General features: G+C 44.8%; 1 protein-coding gene across 2 annotated transcripts in view; it reads left to right on the forward strand.

Moving 5' to 3' along the window:
* Positions 1–23,529, forward strand: part of VPS35L (VPS35 endosomal protein sorting factor like) — a 145,393-nt gene that overhangs the window by 24,817 nt on the left and 97,047 nt on the right. For both annotated transcript variants that reach the window (XM_004057286.5, XM_055365380.2), the window contains exons 7-9: positions 1,403–1,531; positions 11,686–11,770; positions 21,592–21,651. In XM_004057286.5, coding sequence (XP_004057334.4) covers positions 1,403–1,531; positions 11,686–11,770; positions 21,592–21,651 — 274 coding nt within the window. The remainder of the gene's footprint in view (positions 1–1,402; positions 1,532–11,685; positions 11,771–21,591; positions 21,652–23,529) is intronic.

Raw genomic sequence — 23,529 nt, forward strand, 5'->3', positions numbered from 1 at the left:
CCAAGAGATGGAGGTTGAGATCGCTCTGTCACCCAGGCTGGAGTGCAGTGGTGCGATCTCAGCTCACTGCAACCTCTGCCTCCTAGGTTAAAGCAATTCTCCTGCCTCAGCCTCCTGAGTAACTGGGATTACAGGCACGCGCCACCGTGCCCAGCTAATTTTTGTATTTTTAGGTGAGAGGGTTTCACGATGTTGGCCAGGCTGGTCTCAAACTCCTGACCTCAAGTGATCCACCCGCCTCAGCCTCCCAATATGCTGGGATTACAGATGTGAGCCACCATGCCCAGCCTACTCTTATTTCTTTAATAAAGCGTTTTTCACTTTGAATTGTAGGAAATATACATATAAACGTGTGGTTCCAGGTCTCATCATGTGTGTTCGCATGACCTTCACTCCTGTGAGTTGTGTAAAGAGCCTCTTAACAATAGCCCAGGGTTAAGGAGCATCTACTGTGTGTCAGGGACCGTGCCAAGTCATTACCTACGTGGTCATTTCATCCCCATGACGATCCCTTGCTCAGCTGCCGAGGGTTTTTGCTATGGTTGTCTTCCTGTCCTGATTACTCTCTCCTTGGTCTAATTAACACCCCCACACTCTGCAGTACCTGTACTCCCCTGAGAGTTTGTCTCAAGTATCAGTCCTCCAGGAAGCCATTCCTGATCCCCCCATCACAGTTTACAGTCCATTTCTTTGTTACTATATTTCTTCCAGTCTGAGATGTACCATTTCTCTCACATTTGAATATCTCTGAAATTGGGGTATATGTTCCTCAGTTGGTTCCTGTCAGTGATCAGCATATTTTTCTTCCTTAGTAGCCCGTGAAACAGTTGCGCTTTTTTCAATGGGCACCTCAGATCCAGTATATGTGTCCCCATAGAATTGTGTTTTCTCCTGAGCATTTATCTCAGTTTGAGTTAATATCCATCTGTCTTCAGAATCTTAAGCTCCATTAGTGCTGAAATACCCTGTCATGTCTTATTGCTTGGGAATCTTGAGCAAAAATGTCTTTGTATCTCGATCATCTAGTCCCATGTCCTGCACACAGGGGGCCCACAGTTGGTTGAATGAGGTAAGTCTTGTTACCTCAATTCACAGATGAGGCTGTGAGAGGAAAATAGCTCACCCAGGGTCACACAGCTACTCGGTGTCCAAGCTGGGAGATGGCTTAGGTCTGACTTGCTTCCAAGGCCAGCCTTTCAACCCACAGCACTCTGTCCATCTTTGTCAGAAAACTCAAAAGAACCTCTTTGATTGCAAATTGCAAGGCAAAGCTGTCAATCCTGGCGGGGATATGAGGAAAATTTAGAGACCAAAACTCAGCCAATACCTAGTATTCTTTATAAGGGTGTAGTCGAGCAATGTTTTTCCTGCTATGCCTTCACCTTCTGCCTTCTCCCCACAGGGTTCCCAAAAGGAGCTGTTGAACTTGACTCAGCAGGATTACGTGAACCGCATAGAGGAGCTCAACCAATCGCTGAAGGATGCCTGGGCCTCAGACCAGAAAGTGAAGGCTCTAAAAATAGTCATCCAGGTTAGCTCTAGTGATCCCCCTGCCCCCACCCAGGATTTCCTATGTAAAATTCCACTGTCAGACTTAGAGTTTTCAGGGGCCTACCTGCAGGGTCTTACTCTTGTTTTTTCATCCCTTTCTTTTTCATATACTTCCTGTGAAAAGCCATGATTATGAATCTGTGTTTTTATGAGATGGCTAATCCCAGGGTTACCATGTGCAGCTGCACAGGTTGTGCACTGCACAACTCCAGGAAGCACTCTTCACCCTAGGTTACAGAACTGATGATACCCCATGTGTTGTGCAGTACATTAACCATGGTGCAACCCCTGACACATTTATGATTTGTACACACTAAAGATTGAGCAACTTTCTTTCGGGATTCCTTGACCGCATTTGCTTGGTGTCTTTGGGATTAATGACGTGTGTCCCTAATAAATGAATATTTCAGACATATTATGCATGCTTATGTGACAAGGAGAAGAAGTTTACAGCGTTGGGAGAGGTACATACATTGAATCTTCTTTGTTGATGAATTTGTTAAGCCAGTGACAATTCTTGAACCACAAGAACAAGTACTATGTGGAAAACAGCTTATATTTCTTGGTCCTAAAGATCCTGCTGTCTCAGCAAAATGTGCTCAGAAGCATATTTGGAAAGGAATAATTCATTAAATTATCATTTTCAGAGCAGAGTCAACAAAGGATTTCTGAACTGCCATTTTAGTTCAAAAGGACAGATCCCATTCTCATTCCATGTTATGATAATGTGACATTTGTTTTCTCACCTGTTCTTTTGAAAGACAGGAGAGTCCGGGAGTCTTCATACTGGACACTTGAAGTCTTTTAAGATGACTCCTTGTCTAGTAGGGGTGATTTCTTTGGTGTTTCATGATGGGAGGCAAACCCACGCCCGTTTCTCTTCAATCACTGTTGTTAGTTTACAGAGTAAATAGTCCCGAAGGCCAGGCCTCTCATCCTGGAAGCCCGTGGAGAGGGTTGCTTGCTGAGTGTCTCGAGTGAGAAACTATCTGAACTAACAAGTACTTCTTCACAATATTTGCATTGGCAGCATCTCTCCATAGATTATTGTAGTTTAGAACCGTGTCTTCTAAGAGGTTTACATCTGGGGGAGATTTGATTCATGTCTTCACAAACAAAATAATCATAAGTGTGTTTCATTAACTCCACATTCTGGCTAATAGTAACGATTCAACAATACATTAAGGACTGCCTTCTTTATCCAAAAGACATAGTCAAGGCTGGGCACAGTGGCTCACATCTGTAATCCCAGCATGTTGGGAGGCTGAGGCGGGTGGATCACTTGAGTCCAGGAGTTTGAGACCAGCCTGGCCAACATGGTAAAACCCGTGTCTACTAAAAATACAAAAATTAGCCAGGCTAATTTGCTATACAGTAAAGTTTTTTTGTGTGTGTTGTGGGGGGTACCCAGTGGCTGCTTTACTAAGGCATATTTTACGTATCATAAAGTCCACACATTATAAGTGTGTAATTCATTGATTTTTTTTTACTAAATTTATAGAGTTGTGCAACTAACACGCAATCTGGTTTTAAAACATTTTTATACCTCCCCAGATTCCCCCAAGCCTGTTTGTAATCAAACCCCACTGACATACCCAACCCCAGAAAACCACAAGTCTGTTTTCTGCCTCCATAAATCTGCCTTTCCTGGATATTTCATATACATGGGATTATTCAATAGATAATCTTTTGGATCTGGCTTCTCTCACGTAGTGTAATGTGCCTTTTTAATTGATACATAATAATTCTACATATTTATGGGGTACAGAGTGATATTTTGATACATGTATCCCGTGTGTAATGATCAAATCCAAGTAATTAGCATATTCATCACCTCACACGTCTCTGATTTCTTTGCGTTGGGAACATTCAAAATCTTCTCCTCTAGCTATTTAAAAATACACAATAAGCTGGGCCTGGTGGCACGCCCCTGTAATCCCAGTTACTTGGGAGGCTGAGGCACGAGAATTGCGTGAACATGGGAGGTGGAGGTTGCAGTGAGCCGAGATCTCACTACAGCACTCCAGCCTGGGTGACAGAGTAAGATTGTCTCAAAAAAAAAAAAGAAAACAGAAAGAAAAGAAAATACACAGTAAATTTTGAACTATAGTCACCCTAGGTGCTATTGAACACGAGAACTTATTCCTCATATGTAGCTGTAATTTTGTACCTGTTAACCAACCTCTTTGTTCTCCCCTTGCCCCTACCCTTCCCAGCCTCTAGTCGTCGCTGTTCTACTCTCCACTTCTATGAGCTCAACTTTCATAGCTCCCACATATGAGTGAGGACATGCAGTATGTATCTTTCTGTGCCTATTTCACTTAACATGATGGCTTCCAGGGTCATTCGTGTTGCTGTGAATTATAGAGTTTCATTTTTTTATGGCCAAATAATATTCCTGTGTGTGTACCATGTTTTCTTTATCCATTCATCCATTTATGTACATTTAGATTGATTTCATATCTTAGCTATTGTGAATAGTGCTGCAATAAACATGGTACTGCTGGTATTTCTTTGATATACTGATTTTCTTTTCTTTAGATGATAACCTAGTTGTGGGATTGCTACATCATTTGGTAGTTCTATTTTTAGTTTTTTGAGAAATTTCCATACTGTTTTCTAGAATTGTTACACTAATTTGCATCTCCACCCACAGTGTGTAAGAGTTCCCTTTTCGGCTGGGTGTGGTGGCTCACGCCTGTAATCCCAGCACTTTGGGAGGCTGAGGCAGGTGGATCACCTGAGGTCAGGGGTTCGAGACCAGCCTGGCCAACATGGTGAAACCCCATCTCTACTGAAAATACAAAAATTAGCTGGGCATGGTGGCAGATGCCTGTAATCTCAGCTACTTGGGAAGCTGAGGCAGGAGAATCGCTTGAACCCAGGAGGCGGAGGTTGCAGTGAGCCAAGATTGCACCATTGCACTCCAACATGGGCGACAAAAGCAAAACTCTGTCTCAAAAAAAAAAAAAAAAAAAAAGAGTTTCCTTTTCTCTGTATTCTTATCAACATTTTTTTTCTTTCTTTTTGTTTTTTTTTTATTAAGAGATGAGGTTGCCCAGGCTGGAGTGCAGTGACTAGTCACAGGCATGATCATTCTGCATTACAGCCTGGAAGTCCCAGACTCAAGTGATCCTCCCACCTCAGCCTCCCAAGTAGCTGGGACTATAGGCACATACCACCATGCCCAGCCTATTTTTGTCTTTTTGATAGTAGTCATTTTCATGTGGTTTTCATTTGATGATTCCCCTGATGATGAGTGATGCTGAGCATATTTTCACATACTTGTTGGCTAATTTGTGTATCATCTTTTGAGAAATGTCTCTTCAGCTCTTTTGTCCATTTTTAAATTGGATTATTTTCTTTAGCATAATATGTTTGAGGTTCATCCACATCATATTACATGTGGGTACTTTGTTCCTTTTTACTGCTGAATCGTATTCTAATGTGTGGTTATCTTAACAAGTTGATGGGCATTTGGGTTGTTCCCACTCTCTGGCTGCTATGAATAATGCTGCTCTGCACATTTGCATACAATTATTTGCGTGGACTTGCATTTTTATTACTCTTAGATAAAATTTTAGGAATGGAATTGCTGGGTCATATGGTAAGTTAGGATTAACTTGATGAGAAACTGCCAAACTATATTCCAAATGGCTGCACCATTTACATGAGGGTTCTAATTCCTCCACATCTTCTCTGACACTCGGTATTGTCCATCTTTTCTTCTGTTTTCTTTTTTTTTTTTTTTTTTTTTTTGAGACAGGGTCTCTGTCACCCAGGCTGGAGTGCAGTGGTGTAATCATAGCTCACTCCAGCCTCAAACTCTGGCCTCAAGTGATCCTCCCGCCTCAGCCTCCTGAGTAGCTGGGACTACAATTGGCCACAACCATGCCCAGTTTATTTAAAAATTTTTTTTTGTAGAGACAGGGCCATGCTGTGTTGCTCAGTCTGGTCTTGAACTCCTGGCATCAAGTGATCTTCCCATCTCAGCCTCCCAAAGTGCTGGGATTACAGGTCTGAGCCATCACACCTGGCCTATCAGTTTTGTTATAACCCTCCGACTATCCTAGTGGGTTTGAAGTGGTACCTCATTGTGGTTTTAATTTGTATATCCCTAACAGTGATGTTGAGCATCTTTGTACATGCCTATTGGCCATTTGTTTATCTATAGTGAAATGTCTATTCAAGGCCTGCCCATTTAAAAATTGTGTTATTTGGTTGAGTTGTAACAATCTTTTTTTTCCTTGGGAGACAAGGTCTTGCTCTGTGACTCCAGATGGAGTGCAGTGGTGCCATCACAGCTCAATATAGCCTTGACCTCCCGGGTTCAAGTGATCCTCCCACCTCAGCCTCCCCAGTAGCTAGGAGTATAGACATATGCTGCCACACCTGGCTAATTTTTAAATTTTTTGTAGAAACGGAGGGTTTTACTTTGTCATGCAGGCTAGTCTCAAACTCCTGTGCTCAAGTGATCCTTTCATCTTGGCCTCGCAAAGTGCTAGGATTACAGGCATGAGCCAATGCACCTGGCCAGTTGTAACAATTCTTTATATATTTTTGACACTATTTCTTTGTCAAGTATAGGATCTCCTAGTCTGTGGCTTGTCTTTTTGTTTTCATAATTGTGTCTTTGAAGTGTGGAAGTATGTATGTATGTATGTGTATATTTATTTATTTATTTATTTGAGACAGAGTTTCGCTCTCATTGCCCAGGCTGGAGTGCAGTGGCATGATCTCAGCTCACTGCAACCTCCGCTTCCTGGGTTCCAGCGATTCTCGTACCTCAGCCTCCTGAGTAGCTGGGATTACAGGAGCCTGCTATCACGCCCAGATAATTTTTGTATTTTTAGTAGAGATGGGGTTTTGCCATGTTGGCCAGGCTGGTCTCGAACTCCTGACCTCAAGTGATCCACCTGCCTCAGCCTCCCAAAGTGCTGGGATTACAGGCGTGAGCCACCGTGCCCGGTCAGAAGTTTTTACTTTCAGCTCCATTCTCAATTTTCTCATTTTAGCTTATGCTTTTGTAGTTGTATCTAAGAACTCTTTGCCTAGCTCAAGGTCATGAAGATTTTTTTGTTTTCTTCTAGAAGTGTTATAATTTTAGCACTTACATTTAGGTCAATGGTTCATTTTGAATTACTTTTTATATATCCTATAAGGTAAGGATCTAAATAATTTTTTTGCATGTGGAGCTACAGTTGTCTCAGCAACATTTGTTGAAAAGACTATTGTATTAGTCCATTCTTGCATTGCTATAAAGAACTACCTGAGACTGGGTAATTTATGAAGAAAAGAGGTTTAATTGACTCACAGTTCTGCAGGCTGTATAGGAAGCATGGCTGCGGAGGCCTCAGGAAACTTAAAATCGTGGCAGAAGGCAAAGGGGAAGTAGGTACATCTTTCCATAGCGGGGGGGTGGGGGGGGGGAGAGAGAGAGAGGGAGAGAGAGGGGGAGGGGGAGGAGGAGAGGAGGTGACACAGGTTTTCAGACAACCAGATCTCATGAGAACTGTCTGACAGGAACAGCAAGGGGGAAGTCTGCCCTCATGGTTCAGTTACCTCCCACCAGGCCTTTCCTCCAACACTGGGGATTACAATTCGACATGAGATTTGGGTGGGAACACAGAGCCAAACCATATTAACTATGTTTTTCTCTACTGAGATCTTGGCACTTTTGTTAAAAATCAATTGACCAAGGCCGGGCGTGGTGGCTTATGCCTGTAATCCCAGCACTTTGGGAGGCTGAGGTGGGCGGATCAGCTGAGGTCGGGAGTTCAAGACCAGCCTGACCAACATGGAGAAACCCTGTCTCTACTAAAAATACAGAATTAGCTGTGTGTGGTGGTGCATGCCTGAAATCCCAGCTACTTGATACTCAAGGTTGAGGCAGGAGAATCACTTGAACCCAGGAGGCGGAGGTTGCGATGAGCCAAGATCGTGCCATTGCACTCCAGCCTGGGCAACAAGAGTGAAACTCCGTCTCAAAAAAAAAAAAAAAAATAATTGACCACTGGTGGCAAATTCAGACTACTTAAAAAACAAAAAAACAAAAATCAATTGACCATAAATGTAAGAGTTTATTTCTGGACTCTCACTGTCATTCTGTTGATCCATAAGTCAATCCTTATGCCAGTTCCACATTGTCTTTTTTTTTTTTTTTTTTTTGAGACACAGTCTTGCTCTGTCACCAAGGCTGGAGTGCAGTGGCGTGATCTCTGCTCACTGCAACCTCTGCCTCTCAGGTTCAAGTGATTTTCATGCCTCAGCCTCCCCAGTAGCTGGGATTATAGGTGCGCACCACCACACCTAGCTAATTTTTGTATTTTTAGTAGAGGTGGGGTTTCACCATGTTGGCCAGGGTGGTCTCGAACTCCTGACCTCGAGTGATCCACCCACCTCGGCCTCCCAAAGTGCTGGGATTAAAGACATGAGCCACTGCGCCTGGCCAGTTCCACATTGTTTTGATTACTATGGCATTATAGCAAGTTTGAAACTGGGTAATATAAGTCTTTATGTATGTATGTATTTATTTATTTATTTATTGAGACAGAGTCTTGCTCTGTTGTCCAGGCTGGAGTGCAGTGGCATCATCTTGGCTCGGCTCACTGAAACCTTCACCTCCCAGATTCAAGCGATTCTCCCACCTCAGCCTCCCGAGTAGCTTGGATTACGGGCATCTCCCACCATGCCCGGCTGATTTTTGTATTTTTAGTAGAGGTGGGGTTTCACCATGTTGGCCAGGCTGGTCTCAATTCAAACTCCTGACCTCAGGTGATCCATCCACCTTGCCCCCCGCAAAGTGCTGGGATTAAGGCATGAGCCACCACGCCTGGCCTGGGTCGTATAAATCTTTTAACTTTTTTCTTCTTTTTTTAAATTATTTTCACTGTTCTGGGCCCTTTGCATTTCTGTGTGAATTTTAGGATCAGCTTGTCAATTTTTACAAAATAAAAAAAACCTTCTGGGATTCTGACAGGGATTGCATTGAGTATGAAATCATTTTCTGATGCATAAATTTTGCCATGTGTTGATGAGCATCTGGCTCTGTTCTTTTTTCACTACATGGACGATGTCGCTGTGAGCACGCTTGGTCACGTCTGCTGGTGCCCATGTAAAGCTTTTCTCTAGATAAGAGCCTATACCTAAGAGTAGAACTGCTCTGTGCCTCTTCAGCTTTTCCAGATAATGCTAAGTTATTTTCCATAGTAGCTGTGCCAACATACGCTTGTAGTAGTATGTGGGCGTGTGAGAGTCTGTGCTATTCAACATTCTACCACCATTTGGTATGAGCAGATTTTCTATTTTAATTTTTCCAGTCATATTTTCTTGTGGTTTTAATTTGCAGTTCCTCGATTACTAATAAAAATGAGCATCTTTTCACATATTTATAGGCCATTGGGGTTTCCTTTTCTGTAAAATGCCCTTTGGTGATTTCTTTTGCCCATTTTTCCATTTTGTTATCTGTGTTTTTCGTACTGAGTTTTGGAATTTTTAAGATGTATTCTGGATAGTAATGGTCTACTTCTTTCCTTCCTACTCAGGTCATCTTTGAATGTATGCATTTGTTGTGGCTATTTAAATTTTTTTAACCTTTTTTCTGAGACAGATTCTTGCTCTGTCTTCCAGACTGGAGTGCAGTGGGGCGGTCTTGGCTCACTGCAACGTCTGCTTCCCTCGCTCAAGTGATTCTCCCACCTCAGCCTCCTGAGTAGTTAGGGCTACAGGCACACACCACCATGCCTGGATAATTTTTGTATTTTTTGTAGATACTGGGGTCTCACTACATTGCCCAGGCTGGTCTTAAACTCCTGGGCCCAGGCGATCTTCCTGCCTCAGCCTCCCAAAGTGCTGGGATTACAGGCATGAGCCACCATGCCCAGCTGGGATTTGTATTGTTAACACATACCTGGGTTACCTGATTCTTATCAGACAAGTTTAGGAAGCGGCACCAAAGCTTTAAAAACTGTGGCATCTTCAAAACAGTAATTTAAAAAGTGACTTCAATTTATAAGATCATTATAGCTTTAACTTTGGATTAAAAACAAAATCTTATTCCTGTTGTCCTTTATAAAATATATGTTCTATGAAACCAGCTTGGGAGAAAATCAATGCACAGATGTTTGGGAAGCCCCAGCTGTGTTTAATTTGAAATCCTCTGTTTAAATTCTCTCTCTCTCACCTCACCAGTGGGCAGTAACTCATCTCTGAGAGACTGTGCAAGCCCAGCTCTGGGTAGAACTCAGAGATGTCACATCCCTAGGAACCGAGAACTGTGTATTGTAAACAGTCTCCAAGATTTGGAGTTGTTGGCTTTTTCCAGCCTTGAAATCTCATGGGGCAGTTGTTTAAGTTGGAACTCTCACAAAGGGCATATGAAAATCGCAGAGCGAGGTGTCAGGAAATGGAATTCCACATACATCCAGTTGCCACGTTTGGTGTCAGCACTATTGTTTTTACAGCTTACATTCCCCGCCCTCCCCCCGCCCCCCAAATAACATATGGGCTGTAAGAGGATGTTTCGCAAATCAGACACGTTGTTTACTTTTAGGCCTGTAATGCTGTGGAGAAACTTGGTGACTCTTAACAATTTAGATGTTGGGTAACAACACCAAACTGAAAACACATGTCAACCTATCTCTTGACATGGGGAACGTTCTCACCATTCTCTGCATATTGGAATTGCATATTAAATAATCCTTTCTAAATGTCTGAACATCTTTTTTTTAATTTTTAAATGACATTTTTCTTTCTGAGGGTCAACCATTGGGGTGATGAAGTGTGGCAGTTATTTAATTCCTTATGCTGACTTTTGAATTTGTAAAGTCTTCAGGGCATGGCATTAAATTTAGTTCTTCAAAGTAGAAAGAGCTTTTCTGTTTCTGATGATAAAAGATAATCTAAGGTGTTTGGGGCCACATTGTGTGACTGCGATCTTCCATTAAGAGTCCTGAACACTAAATAGCAGACTAGTACTCAAAAAAAGAGTTCTGAACATGTTGGCCGGGTGCAGTGGCTCATACCTGTATTTCCAGCACTTTGGGAGGCTGAGGTGGGAGGATTGCTTGAGGTCAGGAGTTCAAGACCAGCCTGAGCAACATAGTGAGAACCTGCCTCTACATAAAATTAAAGAAAAAAAATTAGCCAGCCATGGTGGTACATACCTGTAGTCCCAGCTACTCGGGAGGCTGAGGCCGGAGGATTGCTTGAGCCCAGGAGTTCATTGCTGCAGTAAGCTATGATTGCACCAATGCACTCCAGCCTGAGTGACAGAGCAAGACCTTATCTCTAATAAAATAATAATAAAATTTAAAAAAAATTAAATAAAGAGTCCTGAACATGGCTGTGACCCTTTGGCATGAATGAGAATGTAGAATTCAGCAATTCCCCGCAAAGCTGAAATGTTTTCAGCATTGAAGGTCATATTTCCAGAGTAGCATGTATTCATTGAAGCTTATGTTCCTTTTAGGGGGGAATTTGGGACTGAGTATAAATAATCAGTGTGAGTTTATGAAGCCTTGGGGATTTACTTATGGGGTCATTTCTTAGAAAAGAATGTTTAAGGATGCTGATCACCCTGAAATCAACAGAAGAAGCCAGTCTGCAAAGCAGTTGAACAAAGATGGGGCCACAGATGAGGACTGTGATGAGAGAGATGTCATTCACTTCTCTCAGTGATTTTGAGTGCTTCCTGGTTCAGTATACAAGCAGGATCCTTTTGGATAAGTTTTCCTGAAGAAGGTGATAGTGTATTTTCTTAAGAGACTGTGTTATGGGCCGGGCACGGTGGCTCACGCCTGTAATCCCAGCACTTTGGGAGGCTGAGGTGGGAGGATCCCTTGAGGTTGGGAGTTTAAGGCCAACCTGGGCAACATAGCGAGACCCCATCTCTACAAAAAAAAAAAAAAAGGAAGGGGAAAAAAAAAAGAGGTTCTGTTGTAAGCAGAGTCCGGCTCTCTCTGTCAAAAGCACAGTGGTTTAGCTTGTCATTGTATGCTCAGTGCCTCGCACAGGCCTTGGCACATAGTAAGTATCTCAACTTGTTTATAGAAACCATTAATTTTTCAAATCTGGAGTGTCCTACCCATACCAGACATGCCAGAGTGAATTTTCTCTTTTTTTCTCTTTTTTTAGTGTTCAAAGCTTCTTTCAGACACCAGTGTTATTCAGTTCTACCCAAGCAAATTTGTCCTTATCACCGACATACTTGATACATTTGGTAAGTACCTGTCATATGCATCTTAGATCTAGGAAATGTGTTCGTTTTGTCAAGAATTGGGTGGTAGAGTTACTGTAAATTAGGTTCTGCTGTGGTTTAAGTTATTAAGTAAGTCATGAGAGAGATCAAACCATTCCCCCCCACGCCCATTAATAAGGGCGCTATTTTTGAAACATTCTAAAATTTCTAAAATTTTATTTTTTCTTCTTTTTTTTTGAGTCAGGGTCTTGCTCTGTTATCCAGACTGGAGGGCAGTGGCGCAGTCATAGCTCACTGCAGCCTCAAACTCCTGGGCTCAAGCCATCTTCCTGCCTCAGCCTCCTGAGTAGCTGGGGCTACAGGCTCATGCCACCGTGCCCAGCTAAGTTTTTTTTTTTTTTTTGGTAGAGACAGAGTCTCGCAGTGTTGCCCAGGCTGGTCTCAAACTCCTAGCCTCAAGTGATCCTCCTGCCTTAGCCTCCCAAAGTGCTGGAATTACAGGCATGAGCCACCATGCCTGGCCTGTTTTGCCTAATCTTGTGATAGACTAGTAAAGTGAATGAGTGAAGCAGGGCAGGCTGGGGGCACTAAGCAGCATGGGTCCCTTGCCGTCTCACAGGCACCTGAAACTGAACTTGGCATCTGTTCCCAGCCCTTTCTCTTTTCCCACTGAGTTTCTGTCTCCAGGAATGGCACCACCATGTACCCAGTTGCCTGAGCTGGGAATCTGAGCATCTTCCCCCACATGCCCATGTCCAGTCACCAGATTCTTCGGTCAGCCTCCTAAAGCTCTCCCCAGCATGTCTATTTTTTTCTTTCTTCACTGTTAAAATTTTTTTTTTTTTTTTTTTTGGAGATAAAGTCTCTGTCACTCAGGCTAGAGTACAGTGGCGTGATGTCGGCTCACTACAACCTCTGCTTCCGGGGTTCAAGTGATTCTCCTGCCTCAGCCTCACCAGTAGCTGGGATTACAGGCACGCACCACCACGCCTAGCTAGTTTTTGTATTTTTAGTAGAGATGGGATTTCACCATGTTGCCTAGGCTGGTCTCAAACTCCTGACCTCAAGTGATCTGCCCGCCTCGGCCTCCCTAAGTGCTAGGATGACAGGCATGAGCCACTGTGCCCAGCCTCACTGTTAAAATTTTAATCCTAGCCACAGTCATCTCCCACCTGGATACCTTCCTGCATCACTGTGGCTGCCCCTAGTCCCACACACCACCTCACAGGTAGAGAGAACTTTTGGAGCCAGGTAGAAAGGTTTAGACTGAAGAGAATAACCTGGAGGAGCAGGAGGCCCCTGTGCTGCTTGGCCGTGGTTGGTTAGGCCAGAACATCGTGTCATTAGCAGTTTGCTCAAACCATGCAGCCCTCTAAGCTGTATATGATGTGCCCCACAGCAAGGCACCCCACCAGAACTAGGAAATAGGGGCACCTTCTGAGAGTTGAACACGTGGAAGATCAGAACAGAGACATTCACTGTCTTAGAGGGACTAATGGGCTCCCAACCCAGCAAATCTTATCTGTAATCCATCGAAAGATATAATGTGTCAGAAAGCAGACTATCAATCTGAGAGACTCATTCATTTCTGTGCATCCCATTCCTGTCCATGAGACCGGAGGCCTGAGTGTGCTAGCTAGAACAAGTGACAAGAAAGCTAACTAACCTTGAAAAAGTGGGTCTTTATTGGCTTATGCTGAAAAGTCCAGGGGTAGTTTGGCTTCAGGTGCAGCTGCATCCAGGAACCCAAACAGTGTCATTAAGACCTTGCCCTTGGGCCGGGCATGGTGGCTCATCACACTTGTAATCCCAACACTTTGGGAGGCCGAGGTGGGTGGATCATCTGCAGTCAGGAGTTCAAGACCAGCCTGGTCAACATGGTGAAACCCCGTCTCTACTAAAAATACAAAAATTAGCTGGGTGTTATGGTGCACACCTGTAGTCTCAGCTAATCGGGAGGCTGAGGCAGGAGAATCGTTTGAACCCAGGAGGTGGAGATTGCAGTGGGCCAAGATCACGCCACTGCGCTCCAGCCTGGGCAACAGGGCAAGACTCCGTCTCCAAAAAAAAAAAAAAGAGAAAAAAAAAGACCTTGCCCTTGGGTGGGGTGCATTCTCGAGCTTCACAAGCCGTCCTCAGCTTCTGCTAGCTTTATTGCTAGTGGTCCCAGGGCATGGAAAGAGCTACTTTCTCCAAGCATTCCCACAGAAGTTTCAGAATCCCATCTTATTGGCCTGGCTTGGATCACATGTCAGTCCCTGAGCCAGTTGTATTATCTGGGGGATGAAATGCACTGATTATCCAGGCATGGGTCACCCCAAAACTAAAAGAGTGATACAGTTAGCAGAAGAAAGGGGAGTGGATGCTACCTGGGCAAAAAGAAGAGATGTCCCAGCTGACAGATGAGCCCTGATGGGTTCAGATGGCCCGGAGAGGTGGTATCAGGCTCTCTGCAGGCCACTAGGGAGGTGTCAGCAAATAGAAGGGATAAAAATCCTTGCCTTGGCTAGGCACAGTGGCTCACGCCTGTAATCCTACCACTTTTGGAGGCTGAGGTGGTTGGATCACTTCATGTCAGGAGTTCGAGACCAGACTGACTAACATGGTGAAACCCCATCTCTACTAAAAATATAAAAATTAGCCAGGCTTGGTGGCAGGCACCTGTAATTCCAGCTACTTGGGAGGATGAAGCAGGAGAATCGCTTGAACCCGGGAGGTGGAAGTTGGAGCGAGCTGAGATCGCGCCGCTGCACTCCAGCCTGTGCCACAGAGCTGAGATTTCGTCTCAAAAAAAAAAGAAGAGAAAAATATCCTCGCCTTTGTGGTGCTTATGTTTCCAAAAAAGAGAATTTACAAAACAATTAAGTCAACCCAATTGTATGTTAGACAATGATCCATGCTATGGAGAAAACCAGAGTGGGGTGAGGGGGTGAAGAGGAATGGAGGGAATTAGGTGAGGGGGTAGGGGTGCAATTTTAAGTAAGGTGCTCAGAGGAAGCCTCGTTGAGAGGTTACCTGAGCAGGTGCTTGAAGGCGGTGAGAGGGGAGAGGTGAGCCCTCTGGGTCTATGGGGTGGAGGCCAGGGGCAGAAGAGGCCAAGGAACAGCTTGTGCGGAGATCCTGGGGTGGGAGCATTGGGAGCATGCCAGGCTGGCCTGAGAACCAAGGAGGCCAAGAGAGAGGCGATGAGATGAGCCCGGGAGAGGGGCAGAAACTGACATGGTCAGAGATCATGGTGGCCTTGGGGGCCACTGGAAGGACTTGGGCTTTGACTCTGACTCTGAGGGCAGGAGGGGCCACCAGAGGGTGTTGAGCAGAGGAGGGAGGTGATCCCACGTGGGATTTAACAGGCTCTGTGTTGAGACTAGACTGTAGGGCGGGGGTAGAGCCCGGAGCCTGTGGCAGCACTTGCGGTGAAAGGCAGGGGTGGCGTGGCCCCGGGAGGCGGTGGAGATGGTGAGGAGAGACCCAGGATGGATGAGGGCTTTAGGTTGTCAGGTTAGATGTCAAATCATACACTGCTGGTCCTTGACGTGTCCATGCACACGGCTTACCTTCGGCGAGTGTGAGGCCCTCATTGGTGGGGAGAGGCTGGTGGCTGTGTCTGGCTCCCCTGGCAGTCTCATTCCTCCCGTGAATTAACCTCTTGGCCGTCTGGTTCCCTCGCCCGCCTCTCCTAAGTTTCTTTTGTATGAGTCAGCTTTCCTGAGCAAGATTAGCTCTGAGACACTGATTAGCTCTATCCTGCAAGCCTGGCCAGACCCAGACAGCTCACTCACCTTGCAAGAACTCTGGGCAGCCACTCTGCCAGCTCCTGCCAGCAGCGCTCCAGCGCCGTCCTGGACTCGCTGGGCTGTAGTGCAGATGCTGCTGTCCTTGTTGCGTCCCAGAAAACAGCTGGGCTGGGAGTTGGGAACAGCAGTGGTAAACCTTCAACAGATGATGACCTTGGACAGACTGTTTAGGTGCTTTATAGATATTAAGTCCCGGCCAGGCGCGGTGGCTCATGCCTGTAATCCCAGCACTTTGGGAGACCAAGGTGGGTGGATCACAAGGTCAGGAGTTTAAGACCAGCCTGGCCAATATGGTGAAACCTCGTCTCTACTAAAAATACAAAAATTAGCCGGCCATGGTGGTGGGCACCTGTAGTCCCAGCTACTCAGGAAGCTGAGGCAGGAGAAAAAAAAAGATTATTAAGTCCCATAATCTGCGTAACAGCCCTATGAGATGGGTCTGGTTGTTATCCCCATTTTATAGTTGAGGAACCTGAGGCTTGGAGAAGGAAAGTAGCTTGCCCAGGGTCACCATCATAGTGAGTTGCAGAGCTGAGGCTCAACTAGCTCTCTGCAGTCAAAGCACCTACTTTATTTCTCTTTATACATTGCTTATGGGGGAATGCATATACCATTTTTTTTTTTTTTGAGACAGGTTCTCACTTCATTGCCCAGGCCACAGTGCAGTGGGGTGATCATGGCTCACTGCAGCCTTGATCTCCTTGACCCAAAGGATCCTCTTGTCTCAGTCTCCCAAGTAACTGGGACCTCCCAAGTAACTGCCACCATGCCCAGTGAATATTTTTTTTTTTTTTTTTTTTTTTTTTAGCAATAGGATCTCACTGTGTGGCCCAGGCTGGTCTCAAACTCCTGGAGTCAAGCCATCCTCCCACCTTGGCCTCCCAAAGTGCTGGGATTATAGGCATGAGTCACTGCACCTGGCCTAAATGCATATACATCTAACCCAACAGTTTCACCTCTGGGAATCTATCCCACCTGTAATAGCAAACTATAAGAAGCAACTCAAGTGGCCATCAATAGGAGCTGGCTAAATAAATTATGGTGTGTCTGTATAGTGGAGTACTAGTGGCTCTATGAAATGAAAAGGCTGGGCATGGTGGCTCACACTTGTAATCCCAGCACTTTGGGAGGCCAAGGCGGGCAGATCACTTTGAGCTTAGGAATTCGAGACGAGCCTGGGCAACATGGTGAAACCCGTCTTTACTAGAAATACAAAAATTAGCTGTGCGAGATGGTACACACCTGTAATCCCAGCTACTCAGGAGGCTTAGGTGGGGGAATTGCTTGAACCCAGGAGGCAGAGGTTGCAGTGAACTGAGATCAAGCCACTGCACTCCATTCTGGGTGATAAAGTGAGACTCTGTCTCAGAAAAACAAACCAACCAACAACAACAACAACAACAAAACAACAACAAAGAAGGGAAGGAAAGGGCCGGGCATGGTGACTCACACCTGTAATCCCATAATCCCAGCACTTTGGGAGGCTGAGGCAGGAGGATAACTTGAGTCCAGGAGTTCAACACCATCCTGGGCAACATAGCAAAACCCCATCTCTACAAAACATTTGAAAAAAATAGCTAGTTTTGGTGGTACAAGCCTGTAGTCCCAGCTACTTAGGAGGCTGAGGCAGGCAGATTCCTTGAGCCCAAGAAGTTTGAGACTGCAGTGAGCTATGATGGTACCACTGCACCGTAGCAAAAGTAAGACCCTGTCTCAAAAAGAAGAAAAAAAAAGAAAGGAGGAAAATGTAGACTACATGTTGGTATTCACTTGTGTCTCCCTAAGGAGACATTAAAATGATAGCCAAGAAACCGATAGAAGTGGTTTCTCTCAGAGGGTGTGCAGGGCAGTGAGGTGGATGGGATGGGCCAGGAGAGAAACTGCGCTCGGTACCTTCTGCAGCTTTTTTAAATTTTGAACCAAGGGAATGTTTTACCTATTCAAAACCAAACATTCACACAAAGTAGCCGCTTTCAGCACTTCCCAAGGTCCCCGTCCTTCCTCTCTACTTCAGAATGGTGTTCCCAGGGTGCTGTTGTTTAAGTCTATTGTGAATAATATTCCTCAGGACTGTTGAGGCAGCCTGCATGGACAGATGCTCAAAGAGTCTTTATTAAGGTTTGGGGCTAATGAGTGTTCACTTTATAAAAAAGGAGTGAAACCCTGACTTGCTTGGTGGAAATGTGGAGTCCTGAGCTCCATTTTTCTGCACATGGTCATTACTCTGCTCTAAAAGAAGATGCATGACAGTATAGGGACAGGTGTTTCATGGTTGTTGACATCATTGACAAGAGGGTCAGAGCATCTTGCTGTGCCAGGGTTGCAGGCTAAGGCCCTAGCATCCACAGAGACTGGCATGCACAGTGGGAAGACATGTGCCTGGTTTCTGCTGGGATTTCACTGGAGGCATTGGGTACAGAGGTGGGCTTCTGGCTTCAATGCCTGCGTCTCCTGTTTCAGGGTTGTGTGAACTTGAGCCTCAGTTTCTCCACCTGTAGAATGGGGCTATCGTAGACCCTGCCTCTAAGGGTTTCTGGAGAGGATTAAATGAGAGGATTCATAGGAAGTATAATGTCTTTCCTTTTCTAAGAGCTTGCTGGCAGGATTAAAGTAAACGACCTTGAATAGTGCTTGGCACAAAGTAAGTGTTCAGAAAATGCTAGCTGTTACCGCTGTTATTATTTATCTCTTTTAGTGTCTTTGATTTGTAAGAAAGCAAATCAAGACAGGAAATAAATCTAGGATCAAGTGTTATTTCTCAAAATAGTTGTCTACTAGCTTAATAAACAAATCACTTTTTTCAGTAAAACTAATTTTGTAGTTAAAAGATCCTTAAAATATGAAAGTGAGGCCCAGTACAGTGGCTTATATCTGTAATCCCAGCACTTTGGGAAGCCAGTGCAGAAGGATTGCTTGAGCCCAGGAGTTCAAGACCAGCCTGAGCAACATGGTGAGACCTCGTCTCTACGAAAAATTTAAAAGTTAGCCAGGCAAGGTGGTGTGCGCCTGTGGTCCCAGCTACTCAGGAGGCAGAGGTGGGAGGAGCCCCTGAGCCCAGGAAGTTGAGGCTGCAGTGAGCTGTGATTGCTCCACTGCACTCCAGCCTGGGTGACAGAGCAAGATTCTGTCTCTTAAAAAAAAAAAAGTGAAAAAGAATGTGGAGATGAAATTTTTTTTAAAAAAAGAAAGCTAGTTTTAGAGGGATGGCAACTTCTGTGTAGGAAATAAAGGTGTTTTGTGCTGGGTTCATTCTGTGCACCATGGGAGGTGAGAAGTTATGCAGCCATCTAGTGTGGTTTGCTGTGTGATGGTCCGAGGTAACATTGCATGCATCCCTAATGCCAGGGTTCTGGGGTCATCACAAGGGAGGCCTCTCTCTACACGAGGTGTGGCTGCTATAGGGAACCCAGAGTCACTGATAAGGAAAGCTCCTTCTGCCAGGAGGAAAAAGGCAGGTGGCTTTGAGAACTGGGGCTTGTTCTCTAAGGCCTTCCAGGGGCTTCTAAATGGAGCCAGTGGTTTGGAGCAGTGCTTCTCATACTCGGCTGCACATTGAAATCACCTGGGCAGCTTTACAAACACCCACAAAGTCCCAGCTGCATCCAGACCATTTATAAGAGGACCTCTGAGGATGGACGCAGACATCCACATATTTTCAATTGTCCCAGGTGCTTGGAGTCTGCAGCCCAGTTGGAGAAGCACTGGCTCAGAGGGAAATGGGAAGTTTGTTGCTATTTCTGTAGATTCCAGAGGCAAGGCAAGTTTTAGCTCAGAGACCCACTGGTGTCTGCCTAAATCAGTGGTTCTCACATTTCAGCATGTATAAGGATTTCCCAGCAAGGTTATTCAGAAATCCGTATTCCTAGTCCTCATCCTCCAAAATACTTTTTTTTTTTTTTTTTTTTTTTTGAAGACAGTGTCTCACTCTGTTGCCCCAGGCTGGAGTGCAGCGGCACAGTCATATCTTCTGTCTCTGCCTCTCAAGTAGCTGGGACTACACGCGTGTACCACCACGCCTGGCTATAAAATATTCTTTTCCAGTAGCTATAAGGTGGGCCCCAGGAATCTGCATTTTCAACAAGTGCCTTCGGGAAATGTTAATGTAGGTGGTCCAAGGCCAGGTGTGGTGGCTCACACCTATAATCCCAGCACTCTGGGAGGCTAAGGCAAGCAGATCACTTGAGCCCAGGAGTTCAAGACCAGCTTGGGCTGGGAATATAGGGAAATCCCATCTGTACAAAAAAATAATTAGCCAAGCATGGCAGCGCATACCTGTGGTCCCAGCTACATAGGAGGCTGAGGTGGAATGATTGCTTGAACCCAGGAGGTGGAGGCCGTAGTGAGCTATGATCACGCCACTGCACTGCAGCCTAGTGCCAGAGTGAGACCCTGTCTAAATGAATGAAGGAATGAATGTAGATAGGTAGGTATTTAGGTAGGTGGCTCATACTAGGAGAAGCACCCGGGTGGTACCTCTTAGCTTGGCTGGCTTCCTTCACTTAATCCTGCCATTGTGTCATCTCTTGATGTCACCTGATCCCACGTTCTTTAACCTGAAATGATCTTTGTATTTTCCTGTCTCTTTTTCCATGTATGGACAAGCTGTGTTGTTCTTTATTGCCCTGAATAAAGGGTTATGAAAAAAAAAAAAAAATCTCATAGAGGGAAATACTTTCACATTGAAGGTGACTTAGGAGAGCTTAGAAAATGAATAAGGACTCTAATTTTTTACTTCCACATATTGATAACATTTTGAAAATACATGCACAGAATAAATAAAACTTTTGGTACCAGTTTAGGGGTGCAGGCTGCCTACCTGTTGTGTAGAGTTTTATCGGAACACAGCCACATCAATTTGTTTGCACATTGTGGCCACTTTTATGCTACAGTGGCAAAGATGAGTCGTCAAGAAAGTGACCCATGACCTACAAAACCTCTAGTATGTTCATCCATCCAACAAATATTGAGTACCCCCTGTGTGCCAGGCACTGATCAGTACTAGGAATATGTCAGTGAACAAAACAAGCACAAATCTCTGCCTTTGTGGAGCTTGCATTCTAGTTGAATCTCAAATTCTGAGGCTTCTAGGGACCAGGCAGGTCACATAAAAGAGTGAAAAGCACGCTGATGATGAGAGACAGTAGGGGGTGGTTGAGACTGGCAAACTGGTTAGTGTATATGCCATTTCAAGGGGCAGCTACTAATTTGCTCTAGCTGTGTTATCCTATAGAGATATCACCACATTTTTGACATATTTTATGTGAAGAAGGAGAAAATATGGCATGTGAGTTCTCCCAAGTTGTAGAGTTTGTTTTAGTTTTTGTGTTTGAGACAGGGTCTTGCTCTCTCACCTAGGCTGGAGGGCAGTGGGTGATCATGGCTCACCGCAGCATTGAACTCCTGGGCTCAAGCAATCCTCCCACCTCAGCCTCCCAAGTAGCTGAAACTATAGGCGTGCACTGCCATGCCTGGCTAATTTTTAAATTTTTTGTACATACCCGGTCTCACAATGTTGCCCAGGCTGCTCTTGAACTCGGAGCTGGGCTCAAGCAGTCTTCCTGCCTCGGCTTCCCAAAGTGCTAGGATTACAGGTGTGAGCCACTATGCCCAGCCTCTTCCAGTTTTTACGTGTTGGTAACCAATTCAAAAAATGTTGAAACACTTTGTGGGCTGTTGTGTGTTGTGGTGTGGCCATGCACAACTGGTCACAGGCTGGATTCAGCCCATGGGCTGCCCGTTTTCACCTCTGGCCTAGCATGGAGTGTGGACCATTGTCTGAGTGGATGGAGATACTTGAGACTCCTTTAGATTCCAAAGGGTAAAACGATCACTTTTCTGCCTTTCAAAGAAAGTAAAAGTCTACTGGAAAAACTAAAAACAAAACAAAAAAAATGTGGCTTAAAGTCTGTCCCACCAGGTGGCAGCATACCATCACAAGTTAAAGCCTGTCTGGGAGATGATAGCTCTGGGTCCCTAATTAACAAACATTTATTTACTGTTTGCTCCTGAAGAGTGTGATACTAACACCATCTGTCCTTTTCCTCCCAGGAAAGCTCGTGTACGAGCGCATCTTTTCCATGTGTGTGGATAGCCGCAGCGTCTTACCAGGTAATGTCGCAGCTGTTCCTGGGGTGTCATTCTGTCCTGGAGTCAAGACTAGAAGGCTTTTATTGAGTCAGGATTCATTGAAGCTTGATAAAGGATTTAATTTTGGGTGTGTTAAAGTAAAAGAAACACCTTTGAAGATTTCTGATCATCTCAGTCTTCTAAAAACATTAGAAGGTTTCTAAATGGCCCGTGTAGGAACTCATGCAAGTCATTTGAATCTGCAAGAGTGAAAAGGCCTCACAGTTAGAGTCAGCCAAACTTTCACACCAACATATTTTCCTCTGCTGCTTGACTTTAATATTTTTCCTATGTATCGTTCCCTCCTAAGAAGCAACTTGCTTGGAAAAAAAAAACAAAAACGACTTTATGTATATTAAAGAATGATGTCAAATAGATCAATAGTAATTGATGCTTTGAATTCACAATCTATACCCAAATGATTTTGCATTAAATTGACTGTCAATCAAGTTTAAATTCCCAGGAGGTTATAATGGGACAAGTGGATGATGAATTTCTTTTGTCGTATAAATGGTAAGAATGATGTGTCTGGCAATGCAGGACTCTCAGCTGCAGCATCCTTTGCCTTTATTCCTCTTTTTAACTTCCGAGCACTGCTATGAGGAAACGTTCTCATCTGTCCAAGCTAGAGCAACCAGCTTGCTCCATTGCCGCTCCACTTCCCTCTGCTCCTGCAGTGGGGCTTCCCAGGAGGTGAATAGAAAGTGTTTGTGACAGTAACCTATAACCTGACCTATATTCTTCCTTCTTTCCTCTTTCGTTTATTCCTCCCTCTCTCTCCTCTCTCTTCCTCTCCCTCCTCCTCTCCCACCCTCTCCTTTTCTCTCTCCTTCTGCTTCCTATCTGTCCATCAATCGATCAATTTATCTTTATTTAATTTTTTTGAGATGGACTCTTGCTCTGTCACCCAGGCTGCAGGGCAGTGGCATAATCTTGGCTCGCTGCAGCCTTTGCCTCCCGGATTCAAGCGATTCTCCTGCTTCACCCTCCTCAGTAGCTGGGACTACTGGTGCCTGCCACCACACCTGGCTAATTTTTGTATTTTTAGTAGAGACAGCGTTTTTACCATGTTGGCCAGGCTGATCTCAAACTCCTGACCTCAAGTGATTCGTCTGCCTCGGCCTCCCAAAGTGCTGGGATTATAGGCATGAGCAACCGTGCCCGTCCCTTTTTTTTTTTTTTTCTATTTAATATTTTTACTTTTTCATCTTTGTAGACACGGGGTCTCCCTATGTTGCCCAAGCTGCTCTCAAACTTCTGGGCCCAAGCAGTCCTCCCACCTCAGCCTCCCAAAGTGCTGGGATTATAGGCATGAGCCATTGTGCTTGGCCTGTCTTTTTAATACTATTTAATGTGCACATTTGTCAGAAAGAGACAGAACTCAACAGGCTTTTAGGATTTTTAGGTCTCGAAGTGCTTTAGCTCTCGAAGGCTTTTTAGGTCTCGAAGTGCTTTTAGGACGCATCTTGTTTCATCAGAGATGGGCAGACCCAGTACGGAAGAGTCTTGCCCAGGGCCCTGCCACCAGCTACTGAGAGCCTTGCTCTTTCTTAGTGCTGCATCTACATTGTCCAGTACAGCAGCCACTGGCCACGTGTTGCTCTTGAGCACTTGAGATGTGGCCAGTCCAAATTGAGATGCGACGTAACTATTAAAAAAGGCACCGGATTTCAAAGTCTCAGTACAAGTAAAAGACGGTAAAGTAGCTCACTAATAGTGTTTATGTTGATTACATGTTGAAACGGTATTCTGGATGAATCGGGTTAAAGTACATGATTAAAATTAATTTCCCCAGTTTTTGACCTTTTTAATGTGGCTCATGTGGTTTTTCTTTGGGACGCTCCACGCCACTGCGCCACA

Source organism: Gorilla gorilla, chromosome 18, assembly GCF_029281585.2.
Source record: "Gorilla gorilla gorilla isolate KB3781 chromosome 18, NHGRI_mGorGor1-v2.1_pri, whole genome shotgun sequence".
NCBI classification, from domain to species: Eukaryota; Metazoa; Chordata; class Mammalia; order Primates; family Hominidae; genus Gorilla; species Gorilla gorilla.